At 40.3% G+C, this 19,362-nt stretch overlaps 2 protein-coding genes across 5 annotated transcripts in view; one reads left to right on the forward strand and one right to left on the reverse strand.

Moving 5' to 3' along the window:
• rxrba (retinoid x receptor, beta a) overlaps positions 1-14,853 on the forward strand; it is a 28,899-nt gene extending 14,046 nt beyond the window's left edge. For 2 of the 4 annotated variants that reach the window (XM_085346691.1, XM_085346692.1), the window contains 7 exons: positions 1,348-1,508; positions 1,750-1,879; positions 2,866-2,998; positions 5,607-5,642; positions 7,432-7,523; positions 7,659-7,764; positions 8,575-14,853. In XM_085346691.1, coding sequence (XP_085202817.1) covers positions 1,348-1,508; positions 1,750-1,879; positions 2,866-2,998; positions 5,607-5,642; positions 7,432-7,523; positions 7,659-7,764; positions 8,575-8,722 — 806 coding nt within the window. In that variant the 3' untranslated portion in view covers positions 8,723-14,853. The remainder of the gene's footprint in view (positions 1-1,347; positions 1,509-1,749; positions 1,880-2,865; positions 2,999-5,606; positions 5,643-7,431; positions 7,524-7,658; positions 7,765-8,574) is intronic. The other 2 variants (XM_085346693.1, XM_085346694.1) reach the window with 1 other exon arrangement.
• Positions 1-19,362, reverse strand: part of LOC146609264 (class I histocompatibility antigen, F10 alpha chain-like) — a 217,268-nt gene that overhangs the window by 48,438 nt on the left and 149,468 nt on the right. The gene's annotated exons all lie outside the window — the stretch shown is intronic.

Raw genomic sequence — 19,362 nt, forward strand, 5'->3', positions numbered from 1 at the left:
CATACTGGAGCTGGCACTGGTAGTCCCGGTTCTGTTCTGCTCTGCCGCCTTAGTGAGCTAGCCGTAGTGGCAGATAACCAGTCCTCCACCTGCTGCGGTTTCTGGTTTCAGTAGCCTTCCAGCTCACAGCAGATCTCCCAGCAAGCAGAACCAGAACTACTGTCGCCAGCTTTAGTCCAGGATGGTGGACAAGAGAATCACTGGAGTGGCAGCTGAATGGCTTTAGGACTGCCACAACAGCAACTGGTTGTCAGCTTGTACACTTATGAAACAGGCTTTATTTAAAAAAAATCATATTACAAAATTCAGGTCAATGGCATAAATCTGGTACTTTAAACAAACCAAAGCGGCCAAGTCACATAATCTGCATCTGCTGATGTCTGTAGGATATCAGACTGTCAAAACATTTGACTGCAAATCATTTGTAACGGACTATGAATTTGATTATTTTAACGTAATTGTGCATTTATTTCTTTTAAAAAAAATCTGGTTACTGTGTATATTAAAAAACTCCCACAGAAATGGGTCATCTAAAGTGAATATAAAACCATATTTTTATTAAACACAGCTTTTTAATACCTCATGAAAAGGGAAAGTAGAGTTCATGGAATTATATTGATTGTATTTACATGGGCACTGTCTGCAATAACTAGATTGCTTGAATTTTATGAAAATAGAAACCTAGTTTTATTACAGCAGGGATTTAATAGTTCCAAAAACTTTGTTCCAGCCATTAACTGTTAATTGCCTGGAATTGGAATTCAATCTAGGAAAAAGCGCTTACACTCTGAGTTTGATTTCACTGTAATTTCTTCCTTATTGTCTATAAAATGGTTTGTTAATAATTTATGTGGTATGTCTTAATTGGTCTATTTCTGCCTTAGTTGTGGACCTGAAAGAAGTATGAAAGACAGTATGAGAGACTTTTTATGAACTGTGTATACATGTGCCTCTCTCTCCCTGCTGTTTGTTTCTTTTCATATTTCCAAATTCATTTGAATCTTTCTGCTTCTTTCCTTTTGTATGCTCACCTCTTCCTACACCAATCTTTATCCCTCATTGTTCACACATTATCTGTTAATCTCCTTTTCTGCATCTCTCACTTTATTTACCTTGGCTCATTCTTTGTTTATTCTTGTTCTCCACATTTGCCTGCCTACCCAAATCATTTGCTTTCTCGGCCATTCCTCTGCTTGTGTACTTTTCCTCCTCTCATAATAACATACATTCACTCATTTTACCCACCTGCATTTTTTTCTCCTTTCTGCTCTTCCTACTTTTTCCTCCCTTCCAACCTTCTTGCCTTTTATTGTTTTCCCCTGTGTTCCTCTCTCCCTTGTCCTGCAGCTGTCCAAGAGGAGCGGCAGAGGAACAAGGATAGAGATGGTGACGTGGAGTCGACCAGTGCAGTCAACGAGGAGATGCCAGTAGAGAAGATTTTGGAAGCAGAGATGGCCGTAGAGCAGAAGACAGAGCTGCATGCAGATGGAAGTTCAGGCGGCAGCTCTGTGAGTAGCCTGGGGGTGGAAATAAACCCTTTAGATGTTTTTAACAATAGAAATAATTATCAAAGGAAGTCTGAGTTTAAACAAACTCTATAGCAGTTACACGTTTGTGTTTCTTGAGCTTTGCGTGATACAGTTACTGTTAGATGTCAGATTAGTTTTAATATTATTCACAGGCACATAGTAATGCATTAAAGCTGCAATGAAATCACTACCACTAATACTGTAAATCTGCTTATTTCAGCCCAACGATCCAGTCACCAACATCTGCCAGGCAGCAGACAAGCAGCTCTTCACGCTGGTGGAGTGGGCCAAGAGGATCCCTCATTTCTCAGAGCTGCCCCTGGATGACCAGGTCATCTTGCTACGTGCAGGTAAGTCAGACTGATTTGATCCGGTTTAATAACTCAGATGAGATTCTACTGGTTTTACTCTTAGTTAAAACTATCATGATATACTCCAACAGTTTTAAAAATGCACAAATAACAGGGCGGTTGTTGCAAACAATGAACATTTTTTGTGGTTCTTTGTAACAATGGCATTACAGTTTGATCTTCACCATGCATGGATTGATATAAAGTACACCATATGGTCTATCCATCAAAATGTAAACATTTTAATCTTACATAATCTTTAGTTCTCAGGATTTTCTATATTGTCCTGTAACCCGATCTTAAAACTTCCAGTGCAGCTTTTAGCCTCACTTGTGCATCAAAGAAGAATGCAAACATCACTTTTGCTTATTAAAGAAATTCAGGAAACAATTTAACAATGTTAAGTTTAACTCTTTGATGTTATTTTGATTTCATTATTTTGGTTTTCAAGATCCATTGTTACGTCTTGTTCTCAATAAATTTCACACTGTGTCAGTAAAGATTTTCAACTTGAATAATTATTTCATCAATCATGTTTCATTTAAGTGTTCCCATATTTATTTACTTATCTATTTATTGAGCAGTATATTTGATGCAGTTATTACAACAGCAGCCACTACAGCCAAGAAAAGCTAATCATAAACTTGCACACTATTTTTGCAAGGGTATTTGGCATTTTCTGCTTTTTGTGCTTTGTGAAGTACAGTAAATTTGGGTAATCTCTTGTTTCTGATGTGTTGTCACATTGAATGGATCCGTGTCTTTGATTTTGCACACATTTAATGATGAGTGTTCTGCCTGATCGCTCCCATTTTTCTGGGCTTTGCAGGAGCACAGTAGCTTGTGACCCACTGAGGCTGGGTTTGTGTGTCTTAGTCTTGAACTGGGGATCTGTCTCATGTATTAGCCACTGCAGTTTAATGTATTTGTTTTTTAAACATGAAATAAACCTCATTAAAGATACTGAGACACCAACTTTTCAACAGGCTGGAATGAGCTCCTGATTGCATCGTTCTCCCATCGCTCCATCTCGGTGAAGGACGGGATTTTACTTGCCACAGGCCTGCATGTCCACAGGAACAGTGCCCACAGTGCAGGTGTTGGAGCTATCTTTGACAGGTAATGCCACAATGTATGGAAACACAAATGGTGCAACTCTGATACACAAACAACATTTGGGACTCTCTGCAGCTTTAAGGAGAAGAAGGCATGAAACCAAAACATTGTGTTCACTAGAGGGTTTTAGCTTTGTTATATAAGTGCATTTTCAGAAGCCGTTCTACTTTGAATCTCAAGTGTACTACGTCTACATGTATGCAGTATAAAATCATGTACTACATAGTAAAATAAGCAGATCCTGGAAAGCCAAAATGAAATCCCTTTTGGTTTCTCTGGATAGTGAACAAGAATCGAGGTTACAGTGTTCATCTTTGGCTGGCTGCAGCTGCTGTGTTCTGCATTGGCTGTAATTGGCTGAGAGACTTTGCTTCTGTAGTGCTGCCTGTAGGATCACAGCGCATGCCAGGGAGGCTGGTGACTAATACTTAGCAATAGGCATGCATGCAAACTCCTGCACACTCAGTGGCATATCACTCATTGTATAATCTGGTAATGTGGTAATGGCTGGCAAATGTACAATCTTATGTGCAAATATGAAATGGAAATGTCTTTAAAAATATGTGACTATAATTTAATTACTGTGCAGAATGTTTTAGAGGCCGTAAGTATGTTAAAAGGTGTTAAATCTTCCCTTTTTATTATCCCCCCCCCACACACACAATTTCAGTACGACTGGCTTAACATGCATAAACAGATTTAATTATAAGTTAAAGATGTCAAACTTTATGTTCTTTGAATTATCGGGCTTTAATATGGATGCAGATATACAAACGGACCCTTCTGGCACATTTATAAATGATTAAAGTTCTGGTGCAAACTCCAGTGTGTCTACAAGAAACCATCAGATCACAATCCACGTAGCGTTTATGACCGCAGGCCAAAGATTGAAAAGTTGCCAGCTTCATGAAGGAGGTATATTTCCCCGACTGACCGCCAAGTCGCACCCCAGGCATGTGTGGCTGCGCTGAGCGGGGGTTTTCCCCTCATAGCCGAGAGGTTTGCTGGACGAGGACCCAGAACAAAATGGTGCACTGTTTGTTTGCAGTTGATGCATTTAATACTTAGGTAAGGTGAAATAACGTGTTTCATGTCATGATGGGATGTCAGACGGCTTTTGCCTCGATTTTAAAAAACAGTATGCGTATTGCAGCTCTTGGTTAATCTTATCTAAAGTTTTGGCTTGATCACAGTGTTTTAATTCACAGTAGTTGCACATTAATAGATTACTAATTTGCTACAAATGGTTAATCCTGGCTTCAAATCCAGTTTAGTTCAAATCATGCTGGGCTTGTTGCAAATGGCTCAAAGGTCATTTTCTCATAGCACTGCTCTCTACTAGCAGCAGGCTTCTGTTTCCGCTTGGCATCAGCATCTGTTTGAGTCTACTGAACCATATTTTATGAAAGAGGATGTGGATATTTCTTTGTAACACATTACTCGCTGTAGACGTTTTGCTTTAATGGCCCTGAAGTGTAAAATACCACAAGCTCTTTAAAAAAAAAGAAAAGAAAGAAACTCCACACAAAACTCAAACTGAAAAACACATCATTTAACTACACGAACTAACGGACAAATTTCAGCAAACACAAAAGCTGAGCAGGTCCAGATTAATACGATGTAGGTTTAAAAGATGTAAGTCTTAATAGTACCATGACTCTGGTGTCTTATTTTGAAAGGTACCATCTTTCTTTTGAGTTTGGACAGGCAGAAAGTAAATTGATTATTGCACATCCTTTCCTGTTTGCTTTCCTGGTCAATGACCCTTTCCTAGAGCAAGCAGACCCAGTCCTTGCCTAGCAGTGTTTCATTCAGTTGAATACTAAATTATGGTCATTGCTGACCTCATTCAAAGAAGCTACTGAACAGTTAAATTTAGTATATTATTATGCTGCTACTGACTAGATGGCCAAGAGGAAAGATGACGCAATGAGCACACACACAGAAAAGAAGCACACAGTGACCTTTTGCCTACATACACTCCACATTTATGTGAAAATAAATCGATGACAAAGGTAGAAAGCATCTCTGCTTTACTTTGTTGTTGTGTTTGTGCTGTTTTAAATGTGTTTTCTGTTTACTGATGTTTTATTTTCCTTTTTTGTGTGTGGTTAATTTGTTGTCCTAAATGTTGTATTCTGCTCGTCAAGCCTCTGTTCTTCATCCAACAGACACAGTTCAGTGACATTTACTCAGGTTACTTTGCAGATCTGTTAACATTTAGCTAGAAAAATCATTTAAACGTTGAAGGGCCCTTTCTGTAAGATGTTTTTCTGCTGTCCTGCATTTGGCTCATAAAATCTGTTACAGCCTGTGCTTGTTTTAATACATGTGCAAATCATTGAATACTATATACACACTATAATGTAATAAAGCACATCACATTTCTACCAGAGGTCCACATTTAGCAACATGTAACAGTACATGCACAATAAATTTTCAAATAAAGCAAACCTTAAACCAGACATCGCATTTAATACAACCATGTCACATCACATGTAAGCGTGGACTACCTGTGCACTACCTGTACAGCTGAAGGGCTCAGAACAGAAAGTACTGTACTGTAACTGTGTAATGACATTGTAATAACACATTGTGATTGAATACACAGGGCGCACAATGCCGAGGTTGGGGCCATATTTGACAGGTAATTACCCCACTACACAAACACTTTCCTTGAACCCCTCCTCTTTAAGTCTACCTTAAAACAAACAAATAAACGACGTGGAAACGTTGATGCTGTCAGACTTTCCTGCAGCCTTACAGCTGCAAGCCAGGTTCTTACAACAGGATACAAGTCTGAACATCACCTACTAAAATTGTAAATGATCGGCGTACTGTCAGACACCATGTGTTGTTTGTGGCTTTGAATGCATCCTGTCACTGAATGTTTTGCACTTTGGCACTTCATTTTCTTAGAACTTAAAGTATATTTAGGTTAGACGACTGCAGAGTGAAACTAAATGTGTGGACTGCCTTTGTGAACAGCAAATACTGTATTACCGAAGTCCTCGGTTAAAGTTTAGAGCCCCTAATTTATAGTGGAGGTGTTGTTGGCTGTCATCAGATGGGAAATACCCGTAGTATAAAAATAATGACACGTACTCTGGGTGTACCCCATAAATTACTCCTCATTTCCTCCACTTTCTCAAGTAAAAAGGGGGGGGAAAGGCATTTATCCAGAGCGCTGCCGTGCATAAAACAATTGATTTGGCAGTGCATCGTAATGTTGGTTAAGGTGGTGTCTGTTTAACAAAAACAACCCTGTCATTAAAAACAGATGTTCGTTTCTGATCAAGGATGATGGAGAAGCAAATAAGCAGTCTCTAACAGTCATCACTTCTTCCTCTTACTCTATAATTGTATCCCATTCCTCTTTCACTCAGTTCGTTTGCCTGGAGGGGAAACGCTTAATAGTTTAGATTGCAAAACGCAACATCTACTAAAGATTGATAAATGCATTGAATGAAATGTTTGAAAATGTTGTTATTGTGACATTTTCATGTTTAGGCGGTGTTTTTGTTAGTTGTTTGCATTTATTCATGCAGTTGTGAAAAATTAAAAATAGCCATTCTACTTTTAATTTTAAGAAATTATTTTAAAAGTGAGCATTTCATCAAAATGCTGGTGACAGTCCTAGAAAAGTAGTTTTTTTTTTACCTTAAATTATGTTAAAAGGATTACTGTTAGGAATTACAGGGGATTATTTCCACCTCGGCCTCTGTGCAGCTCCTCAGTCCATCCACTGCCTGAAGCGAGCCGTTTTACCTCCTCTCACTGGTTGTGCCTTTCAAACAGGAGGCTTTAACAGCAGATGGGTGGGTCTGCTGTCCCCACAGCCACAGCTTTGTACTTGAAATGAAGAGTTAAAAAAGAAAAAAAACTGTTTAACAGAGACAACAACCGGATATGTTCCCTTCACTAAATACATTTTGGGTTTATTCTCAAAAGCTTTGGTCCAAATTATGTGTCTGTGTTTGGTAAATGAAAAATATTTTTCTGACCCGAGTGTCTCTGCTCCATGAGCAGTTGAGGGAAAGACACAAATTAAAGTTTTAAACTAAACAAGAAATTACTAAAAACATTTTTATCTCCAGTCATTGTAGATTTTGACATTTGCCAGCCATTTTCATGACAGGACAGATTCAGTCACCGGTGCAGCTGCAGAACCAGCAGTGTTCAGCCATGGCCTAACTTACAGTCATTATATTAATAAGTAACCATAAATAGCAGTGGTTTTGCCATCTGGTCTCTCTGTTTCACTTAATATTGTCTTTTTCTCATGTATTTTCTCCTATTTTTATCGATTCCCCCTCTTTTTTTTTTATTCTTCACTGGCACAATCCTTTCTTTTTTCTCCCCCTCTCTCTCCCGGCTTTTTCCTACTGTCTCCATTTGGGACTTCTCTCTTTGCATATCTCTTGTCCTCTCTTCAGGGTTTTGACAGAGCTTGTTAGTAAAATGAGAGACATGCAAATGGACAAGACAGAGCTGGGCTGCCTTCGAGCAATCATTCTCTTCAATCCAGGTACATGGGCTGGTGCAATGTTGAAAATCATGTGAAAGTGTCATTGGGAAAACTAAAACAGACTCATTAAAGTCTGGAAAACTGAAGAAATTTTAAACTGTTGAAATAATGAAAATATTCTGTTTTTACCTGAAGATGCTAAGGGTTTGTCCAACTCCAGTGAGGTGGAGCTCCTAAGAGAGAGGGTGTACGCATCTCTGGAGTCTTACTGCAAACAGAAATATCCCGATCAGCAGGGAAGGTAAGATATTGCACATGTGACTACAGACAAGAGGTGAAGTCACTGTGGGCTCTGCTGTTTACACATACCCACGTACACTCATCACCGCTGCACAGAGCAGCTGATACAGTCTGCCTTTCTGAATTAGTCTCTGGGCTGTTACCAAACAAACTGAATGTTGTATCTTGATCAAATTTACTTGTGCTCATAGTGTGAAAACAGAAAAGTTATAAAACAGCCAAGAATCCTGGGCAGCATTTAATCAAGTCCTCTTAAATCCACTGACTTTGTTAAAATGAAACAACAATTTATAATTCATTTTTTTAGTTTAGTTGTATGAGATAACTCGGATTGGCATAAAGTAGTCGTATTGCTGATACCCCCAGGGATCAATAAAGTATTCTGATTCTGATCTTGTTACTTGAAACTCAATGCAAGAGTGGGGGCAGATTCTGTGTACTATAAGCATAACTTGAGCTGTACACTGTTAGATATTGTGATTATGGACAGATATTTTATGTATTCCAACTCGTGTTTTAAATGGTAAATGGTAAATGGCCTGTATTTATATAGCGCTTTACTAGTCCCTAAGGACCCCAAAGCGCTTTACATATCCAGTCATCCACCCATTCACACACTGGTGATGGCAAGCTACATTGTTTTCACAAACTGTTAGTTCTGCTTAAATACATTATATTAACAGATTATCCAGGATGCTTTCGTTCTGCAATCTGAAAAATTATTCACAATTTTTCGTGCATTTTAATTGATTTTAAGACATTACCAGGTCAGTGGCCATTTTTGTCCCTCATCGTTCCTTCTGTTATACAGGTTTGCAAAGCTCCTCCTCCGGCTCCCGGCACTGCGCTCCATCGGTCTGAAGTGCCTGGAGCACTTGTTCTTCTTTAAACTGATTGGTGATACGCCCATTGACACCTTCCTGATGGAGATGCTAGAGGCGCCTCACCAGCTCACCTAGAGGAGGAGCCAGCTTTGTTCCGGTCAGGATCCAGTGCACACCAGGATTACCAACACGACCCCTCTGTGTTGGGTCATTGGCTCTTCTTGTTCTTCCTCACTTAACTGCAGCACCTGCTGGTGGACACACAAGAACACACATTCACCCTGGCTAATTGTCTACACACACACACGCATGCAGATTGCAACCATGGATTGACCTATGATGTAACTAATACACAGATAATATGGCTGTGAAAATAAGTTTCCTAATACTGAGACACACAGATTTTCACTTGTTTTCCCATATCCAGTTTTCCTCCATAGGGGTTATGACTCAAGGAATACACGCCCTTTTTATCTTATATATACAGTAAATGTCTTAATTTTAAGTTAGCCTTCCGTTTTCCCATCTTCAACTCGCAGTGGGTTTTTGCTTCTGTGTAACTGGTGTACCTCCCCCGTTTTTACTTGGGTTACTGCCAGTTGCACCTCTGCATATTATATCCATCACTAGCCGGTTAGTTATTCATGTTTGATTTTAGCTTGAAATCAGGTGCATAGCATTTCAATCAACTGTCCATCATCAAAAGTTTTTTTTTTTTGTCAGGAGGTGCCCTGTAATGGACAGGCAGAAACACCCTCCCAACAAGCTCATCCAATCTTGTAAAAATTGAAATGTTTAATGCTTTTTATTCATGCTGAAACTTGTTTAAGTTTCTATTTTGAAGTACTGTACTCATGAAATGAGAGCTTTTTCCAAGGCTTTGAAATCCAGGAAAAAGGGGGCTGGGAGGACTCTGAACAGCCAAACATGGTCCTTCCCGCCCTGGTGCGCACAGCGGGCTTTGTAAGAAGAATGACTTGAATTTCTTTTCTTTTTAAGTTTTATTTTATCCTTTTCTCTACTTTGGCAGATGGTTTAAACAGCTTGAGGCTCACAGGAAGTACAGCTTCATGCAAAAAAAAAAAAAAGAGTATTCATTTAACTTCCCATTCATTTAACGGCTCCTCTTGCTGGTGGTCATTTTTATGCACTTTTGTGAATTGTAACTGTGTAAATGTTTCTGTTTCCTAGAAATGACCATCTCAGACATCTAAGATGAACTTGAAGGTACTAAGTGTAGGATTTTCTTATTGTTGTGTTATTTTCAAATCCCATGTGGTGATTTGTTATAAAAGTTCGGTCACGTCCTGAACAAATAATAATCAGATTGGATGTTGGATTGGATGCTAACCTCTAATATACTGACTATATTACCGTTACTGTCTTGACGCAGCACAGCTGAACATCTCCATTTGTTATGGGTTTTTTTGGGTTTTTTGGGTTTTTTTAAAAGCAAAAATATTTTTTTAATCGATTGTGTGTTGAACACAAAAGAGGAAGATGATTTGAATTTCTCCCTGAGCAGTTCTGCATGTAACTGAACGGTCTGTCTAAACTGAGTGGCCTGCAGCTCAGGGAGACTCTTCAGAAAATTAACCCAGCAGTTATTGTAGTTTGAGAGGCATGCTGTGCTGCACCCATACTCTCTGTTAAAGCAGGGTTTGTGCAATACAAAAAGCAGCAGCTGAGATTTGCATAATTTGTCCATTGGCATAATTTTGCAGCCCACAGCTCGTTATAGATCTCGTGTTGAGGATGGAGATCGGTGAAGATGCCCCCATGTTTACAAAGATCCTCGTGTATGTCATGTTTCTCCTGGAATTAACTTGTGATTATATATAATGGAAATCCTACACCTACTACCTACTCTTTCAAAACTTTATTCACTGTGTATGGGCTCGGTGCTTGCAACCTTTTGTACAGTAGATGTAAATAATAGAAAAAATGGAGTCATGTGAAAACAAAGGCCTGTTCACACTTGAGAACGTCAGAGATGTGGCTCCACCAAACAAATTATAAAGCTCTATTTTTAGCTGTTGAATCAACATTGGACTGGATTCCCATGTGACAACCATTAAACCTTCACCATTGAACCTTTTGGAGCCCAGGGCCAAACCACACCTCAATGCTGCTTTTGCACCAACTTCTGCCAATGTTTCCTGTAGTTCTTGGTAATTGGTTGGCTGGATTTTGTTGACAATGGCACTTGACATTTACTGTGATTGAAATTTGTGAGCAACTGAATCTGAGAATTACAGTGAAAAGTCAAATGCAGCTACCACACGATCAGGAGATATTAAAACTATGAATTAAACCGTCTACACGTGCTCAAAGGCGAGCAATACTGGGGTACACATAAAGATTTTCTGCCATTTTTGTTAGTATTTAAAAGAGTGTTGACATTCTGAAGTATGTTTAGCCTTCTTTTTAGTCACCACATTGAATAGAAATTAGATACACATTTTGCAGTATCATTCTACAGGGAAGAGGCACAAGTGTCCTCTACCAGGTGCTAAATAACGAATACGGTCTTTTCATTTAAGACTTGCACATTTACATCAATGCAATTACAGTATGCAAGTACACAGACAAATCAGACAGCCGTTCTCCACTCTAGCTTAAAACTGAATCTCCCACTTGAAGTTTTCGTTTTCATTTTTTTTTTTATGACCCCGGCCTTTATTTTAGTCTCCTTACTTTGGAAAATGAATACCAGCAAAGTGCTTGTACTTGTTGGCTGTGGCTGATAAGGCTCTGTGCTCTACCAGTCACAGCCAGAGTTAGTTTGTTTTGTAATTGTAGGAAGCAGTTTGCCTGGTGGAAGCAGTGGAAGTAGCTGTTGAATTTTGGGGTCTGCCAGCTACCAGAATGAGCAAAGAGCTTCCCGCCCTGCAAATAGTCCAAATACTACTTCTCAGAGAGGATCCGCGGCCTCCCCCATGTGATGTGGACATAGAGGCTGGCAGTTGACCTGTAAAACAGGTGTTGTGTTTAACATATAAGTTGGTCTAACCTTAGAGTTTGGTTTTGTTTCATTTCTTCTTTTTCCTTGCATACAAACGATCAACTCAACAAAGTAGTCTCCAGATGTCCATTAATTTCCTACATGCAGAGAAAGCTCATTCTCTTATGCACCATTGCTGACTCGTGTTATGTATTAGCAAGCAAAGCGGGATGGTGATAAGCTCATGATTTAGGTGAGATGCACGAGCATCTACCAGCATTCTTGTACTGTATAAGCTGTAGTATGGTCTCAGTGCTTTAGTGACTTGAGGTGGTTCAGATGAAATAATAGAGACTTGAGTGATTCTGCAGCCATTGAGCTTTGAAATCTGTGGTCTGGACACAGGTTTGGTTATCCTGAGACAGTTGGGCTGTGGATTAGGTTTTACCTTAAACAAGCTTTTTTTTTCCCTCAGTGTGCCGCTCAGAGAGTATGCGGACTTCAGGATGTGTGATGGTGTGAATAATCTCCTCTTCTGGTTGGTTGATATCCTTGAAACTTTCTCTGCAGGATTTTAGCTTTGGAGCTTCCTCTGTTGAATGTTTAAGCCTGCTGCTACTGCACTGTGTTTATACCTTGGGATGGGAATCATTATACAGCCAGTCACAGTGCTGCAGGGTTCACTAGCTGACATTAAGTACTAGACACACATGCAGAGTTGACTGAACGGACGCCGATTTCTGTTGGTGATTCTTCAAAAGTCAAAATATGCAACTTGTATACTCATTGTGGTTCAACTTGTCATGCAATATATCTGTTGTGTTTCTGGCATTAGTTCATTTTAGCTTAGTCTGTTACATAACTTAATATTAATTGGCAGTAAAATCATTTAGGTATTCCCATCCCTCCATATAACAGCAATGTATTTAAGTTGTGCTATGCTATTTTTTACTTTACTTTTTGCTATGAGCTTAGCATTTAGAAGACAATAAACAGAAACAGTAAAACGGCGATACAGTCGTTGCAGGTTTTACGTGCTAAGACGTTTCAAGCTTTCAGGCTGTCTTGGCAAAAGCTGGTGGTTGGGTGTTTTTGTTTTTCAGCTTTTGTTTTAAGGTATGTGTGTAAGGTTTTATGCACATGTGTATGGAATCCTCTGCAGCTGCGCCTTTTGACTGGCAGAAACTGTAGCTTTGGCTGTGACTTGCTGAGCGCTGTTAAATAAATTAGTTGCGTGAAATAATAAAATGGTGCAGGAAAGGGAGCCAGGCTGGAGGGGTGATGAACTCGCTCATTGGCCCGATCCCTGTCAGTACAGCCCAGCCTCCTTCCTTCCTGTACTGCCCCATCTCCACTGCCTTTTTTTTTTTTTTTAACTTAACATTCAGTCACCCACGTGGGCTGAAAATTGTTGGGCTTTCCATCTGAATGGACTCGGACCGTTTGAAAAGGATGTGAAGCTTATCGTGGGACAAAGTGTTGGAGAGCTATGGCGAAGGGATCCCGTGGTGTGTTGTCCTCTTTGCTTACTTTACTTGACGGCAGAGCTGCGGCGATCTGTGGTCTCCACCGAGGGGCCTCGGGATTGCGCCGCACCGCCAAAAATGTTTGTCGTTGCAACCTTGTGCACTCAAGGCAGACGCATGCTGTGACCTTTTGACTGTGTAGCAGTATTGTTGTCGCCATCTTTGTTACATTTTGAAATGACTCGCTTTTGAGAATAAAGACGTTGATTATAAATATGCTTTTTCCCCCCTGCGGGCTGTGACTGAAGATTTGATCACCGTGTCTGATTGGACGTTTTAACCCAGGCGCCAAGGCCCCTCCTGTTTGATCAGTGAGTGCTAAAGAGTGTGCTGTGCAGCCTCAAAACCGCCACCACCTTCACTGGTTTATTTATCACTGCCAAGCTGTTTGCAGCCATTTTTAAATGCAGGGCCACTCAGTCCCCAGCGCTTGTCTGTCATGTCATATGTTGTGATGCCCACCTCGGCCTGTCTGTGATGCTTACTAACGGGGGCCCTAATAAGAGTTGAATGATAGCACGTGTGGAGAGGGGACGTGCTGGTCACAGGAGAGAGTGGATCAGTGTTGTGGACCCTTCTGGGTGCTCAAGCTGTGCATTGGTGCTTAATAGCCTGAAAAGATCTGCTTTGGTTTATAAAGGAGAGGGGAATGCATCGATGAGTGAAATTAGGATAAGGAACGATTTAAGAGGGCTAGCCTAGCCTAGTCCTCCACCTGCTCTTAAGCTGGGTTTGGTTTGGTATTTTTGCTCCTGGGTGTTACCTGTCTGGCTAAAAGTGGACGTTTGAAAAGCTTTTCAGAGTCTGTTTTAGATTATGAGGGAGAAAATAGGGTTCTAACTTTAGAGAAAACAGTGCATAGCCCACTAAAATGCATAGGTGTGGTGAGCAGGATCTGGTTGCATTAACTTGATAGGAAGGATCAGCTGAACTGGATTTCTCCACTGAAGGAGAAGGTGGTTGTGTTTGAGGAACCGCGAAGAGTAGGTCAGAGAGCCGAGGAGGGAGGAGAAGAAGGGCAGGGACTTAAAGAACCCAGATCAGGTGTTCGGTTGTTGATCAAGAAGAAAAGCAGGAAAACTATTTTCCAGTAGATCTAGAATCTTCCTTAATTGTTTACTCTTCACTTTAAAAACTTCACACACAGTTTCTTTGTCTCGTTTCTTGTATCAGTCTTTTCAATCTATGCTATTCATCTTTTGTTTATTACAAAGTATTAAACAAATACGAGAAGTGTAAAATCAGAATGGAAGAATCTGTCACTCGTTATTAATTTCTCTCTTTCTCTTGTGTCTGTTCTTTGTCCTGTTTGTATCTTACTCCATCGTACATGTGGAGCTGATTGACTATTGTGTGCTTTGGGGACTGAAAGAAGAAAAAAAAAATGAAACTTTTTTTTTCAGTCATTAATTCTGAATCTCGTTTCTGTTTGTTGTATCATGAGTAAAGGTTTTAATACTGTACGAGTATAGTGTTTGTCTTTTTTTTTTAAGTCTATAAGATGATAAAAGTTACCAGAGTGCACTCAGTTTCTTTTAAAACACCGACTGACCACAGATGTAAGGGAACGTGCCGCCTCCGCTCCGACTGCCTCGGGAAACGATATCCTCCTCAGTCCAGCAGGACCCCAGGGCCCCGAGTGACCACTGGCACCGCACTCCCATCTTTCCACCTCTAGAGGGAGCACTAACCTTTTTGTCCTGTCCAATTTTCTGCCACCGTGGTAAAATTGCTTTGCATTTCTTTCCCGGCCTACTTTGCACACCTTGACCAATAAGGATGCAGCAGACCTAAGATCAGAGCATGCTTTGCTGATAGGTTTCACCCGACACTGGTGGCTCTGTTCTCTCTGCTGCATATTTAAATGTTAAGAAAAATGTGGGTGTGAGTTTGTCTCTTAGAGATGTAGCCAGGGGAATGCTCTTTCACTTTTGTGCCACCTCCTTTTTTCTGTCTCCTCCCTCGTCTGACAGTCCATCAAAAAAATCTCCTTTTCCTCCTGACTAAGAGAAGCTTTAGCCATCAGGATTTGTTTTAGGTCATGGTCACAACAACTTTAATCCTGAATATGTTTATAATCAATAGAAGTTTGCAGGGAGTCAGATAAATCAACTATTTTAGACCACCTGTTTTTTATAAGCCTGTTCAGAAACGCTAGTTATTCATGGGCACTTTTCATACCTGTAACTACTCTCCCTCTGAGGGATCTGTAACATGGGAAACCACACATTACCATAGAAGCATAACAATAATACTGTAGCTGCTTCTGTGTTTTTCAATCTGGTTTATGCCAAAGATTACAGATTAGACTGGAGGTTTTTAAAAGCTGAAATATATGGGTCAGATTTTCAGAGTTTGTAACACTTTCCATCACTTCAGAGCAGAGAGGTGGTGAATAAGCTTCAAATCACTAGCTGGTCATGGTTATCCTGACTTGGATAAGTAAACTAAAACAGATTAGAAGGATGCCGAGCGTCACTTTGAATGCTACAGATGTTTGAGCCAAGTGTGCCACTCTGACCGGCTCCTGAAGTACCACCTGCTGCCAGCAGAGGGCGCAGGCACAATAAGGTGTCTGTTCTGGGAGCTCAGTACAGCCAAGTCAGCAGCCTCTATTTAGAGAAGACCCTATAACCTCTCATCTTGGAGTGGTAGACAGTCAGTTTCCCAGTTTGATCCAGGAATATATTTGTCAAATGATGTTTATTTAGATTCCAAAAAAAGGTTTCCACCTGGTTAGAGTCACTATTTTCCCGTAAAGTTGTATTTTGACACTAAACACAGCATTTTGAAACTTCTGAAACATCACTTTTAGTGAATTAAAATAACAGCATTTAATTATAGCTGACCTTTAGCGTTGCGGTCTGTTTAAGTGTTTTGCAGCTATGCTGTTGCCTGGGCCTTTAACCTTTTCTAAGGCTCATTAGCATCTTCAGAGTTTGCTTTACTTCCTGCCTCACGTTTCCTTCCTCATCACAGTTTTGCCTCTGTTGTCTTGCTTTTCGTCCACTCTCTAATATTGACTGCCTGCATTTTGTCTCACTTTCTTTCCTGCTCTGTCCCCAATCTCCTCCTGGCTCTCCCGCCCTCTCACCCCTCCCCTCTCCTGTCTTCTATTTGAGGCTGAGGGCTGTAGAAAGACACCTTTATGCCAGGGGTCAGATTCCTCCTAATTCCTGCTTAGCGAATGTCGATTTTTCACCGGGTAAATGTTTTTTCCCTGTGCTGAATAAACATGATGTGTTTGAAGTCACTTTTTGTGGATCCCGTGTGGTAGAATACCCCACACATCGTCCACACACACACACCTGAGGAGGACAGAGCTTTATTGAGCCTGTGTACTCTTTGGAGAGGCAAATATTACGCAGGAGGAGTACATGTCAGTTGTGTTTTCTGCTCACTGTTATTTTCTGTTCGGCCTACACAGTAAAATAAACACTATAATCCCCTTTGAGCTTTTTTACATGGTTTTTGTTGTTTTCTTAAAATCCATCTTAAACTCTGTGTATTTTATGCTAAAGCTCCGTTTACTGCAGATTTGTTAAGCATTACTAATACTGGTGACTGCAGGGACAAATAATTAGTAGTTTTTGGGGGTTTGCACCAGCATACACACAAAAGCAATGACCCTGTTCTTCCTACACCACAGAACACAAGTAGGAAAAGATCATTTAAAGACATCATCTCTCTATTTATAAGACAAAGTACAAACACTAGTAAACTAGAAGTGGATGAACTACTTTAGAAGCCAGTTAAAGTAAACATGTATTAGTGGGAAAGACTGTATATAGAAATAACATCACCACTGTGACGTCCATTGTTTGATTGACTCCACATCTTGAAGCCCCAGAATCATATTCACTCATGAAAACAGAAAAACACACGTGTCAGATAATCGCACGACAGAGACCTCAAAAAGCCCCAAGAGGCAAATCAAACCAGAAAGTTCCAGTTAACTCTGAGGTGAAGCTTTGCAGAGGAAACAAAACGGTATACGAGACGATCACCTAAAGATTTCTGAAGCTTTAGGCGTTTACGCCATCAAGATTTTGCTTGCAAAAACTTGGATGTGACGAGATGTGGCAGCTTTGACTGTCAAACCGTGTCCTCATTAGGTGTGTAGTTTCATACGCAAGACAGTCTGTCATCTGGAAACATGGTGCGACCGCAATTTGAAAAATATACTTAATTTTTAATTCATTATGACCCAGAATTAGTGAGAGAGCCCATAAATGGGAGGGAGAGCGGGTAGTGTACTAATCATAACGTCGATGGTTTGAAACCCTGGCTCCCCTACTCATGGTAACCTTGGGCAAGATGCTGAGCCCCAAGTTGCCCCTGATGCCTTCATCGGGCAGAAGACATCTCTTAAAACAGAAATGGCTTCATTTTTCAAACCTGGAAATGCATCTGTATACATACAGGTGTCAAGGAGAAGGAAATGTATTTACAGGGACTTAAACCTTCCACCTTTACTTGGATGTTAACAGGTTATTTTCCCTGTTAAAGTTCATTTTAACAGAAAAGTCTGTAACTGTAGTTACTGTTGGAGCCAACCTCGTGTGGCCTTTAGGATGAAGTTTTTAATATGTGCGTGATTGACAGCACATAAAAGAATGAACATGATTAGACGTGGGTAGTGGCATCTAATGTATTTTGCGGATTTTACTGTGTCCTCTTGTTTATTCACCAACTGTGAATGAACAAACAGAGGATGAATGTGTATGGATCTGCAAAGGAGTCTGGGAGAACGAGTGCTGAGTGTTTATTATCCTCACATATGAAGCTGTTACAAAACTGGTGGTCCTCGCACAGATCCTGCAGCACCACCTCCCTGCTGACAGAAGGGAAACCGGGTGGTGTGGATCATCGGGGTCCATTATGGTGCTGTAGAGGGCGGTCACATTTGGTAAGCTACCTACTCTGAAAAAGTAAAATAAATGAAAACAAAAACATTTATCTTGCTAAACCATCCGCTGAATATAGTCGTCACAGTTTATTGTGATTAAATTAAACTTTTCTGTTAGGGGGCACCGGGTGGTACATGTTAGATTCTTGGAAACACTATTTCTGTCTCGTTTCAAGCTTAAAGTCATGTTTCTGTCTTTTTTATGTTGTGTCTGTACAGTTCAGACTTTTGGGACGGGGAGAAACGTTGGAATGAGTGGTGACAACATTTATAAAAGCCAAATTACTGGTCAGCCACTGTCCCCATGTTCTTTCAGGCGTAATGATATGCTAGGTTTTGGGCATACACAGACCAGCTCTGAGCCAGCGTGCACTTAGATGCCTGAGAGCGCCTCCTGAGCAGAGCTAAATCTGGGTGAAACTGAGAACGGGTCCCACACAAAGTATATAATTCTACATTTGAGGATAGTTGGTTTTGCTTTCAAATCAAAGGAACATGGCAGATAAATATATGTCAGGCTGAGAGGAAGACATCGTGGTGGTGCCAACTGGGTACGTAATCAAGAAATGTGCCCCAAACGTTTTAAACAGCTACGTTTTACGTGCAATTTGTGGTGTATTCTCCATTTTACAGTAAAGGTAAAAAACCTAAACCAGGAGAGAAAATCAAATCTAATCCTTTAAGCGTAGTGACTGCCTGTTTTGTCCATCTCAGTTCAAGTAACTGGTTCTACTGGTTTTTGTGTCACTTTCCAAAATAATCTGTCTTATAAAAATCATTCAGCCTTAAATTTTTATATTAAGACATCTAAACACCAAAAAAGTGGGGAAATAGACATAAAATTTCAATAACACAAGATTTTCTTCCTACCTTTTTTTACATTTCTAGAAGTGCGACATGATTGGTCAGTGAAGGCAAACAAATGCAAGCAATGTTCATACTACCAAAGTATGGATCAGCTGTAGTAAATCTATTAAAGTCATGGACAAACTCCATCATCTTATTGATTTCAGTTAGAAATTGATCATTTTTTTCTAAAATATTAAAATTTAATAATAAAATAATCTGTAGAGCTGCACGTTTCAACCCACCAATCGAGGAGGACCCTCGATTGATGGGTTCCAGTGTGCATGGAAGATTTGAAGCATTTCTAATGGAAATAACATCACGAAGCTCCGCCTCTTAATTTCACTGTAATGATGAGAGAGTGGGAAGTCTGTGTGTGGGAAGATTAACGAGCTCCTGACTGTTTGCCTGAACGTGAGAGGGGCGCGATGTGTCAGCGAGGGGGAACCAGTAGATGGAAGGAGGGAAACGTGGATTGGAAGACAGAAGAAGGAAGAGGGAGGGTCGTTTTTCATTTATGCTGCATCCTCGGCTGTTTTGCTCGTACAGT

The sequence above is a fragment of the Diplotaxodon limnothrissa genome, linkage group LG22 (assembly GCF_057381915.1).
Source record: "Diplotaxodon limnothrissa isolate DT_005_m linkage group LG22, D_limnothrissa_male_GT1.1, whole genome shotgun sequence".
Lineage (NCBI taxonomy): Eukaryota > Metazoa > Chordata > Actinopteri > Cichliformes > Cichlidae > Diplotaxodon > Diplotaxodon limnothrissa.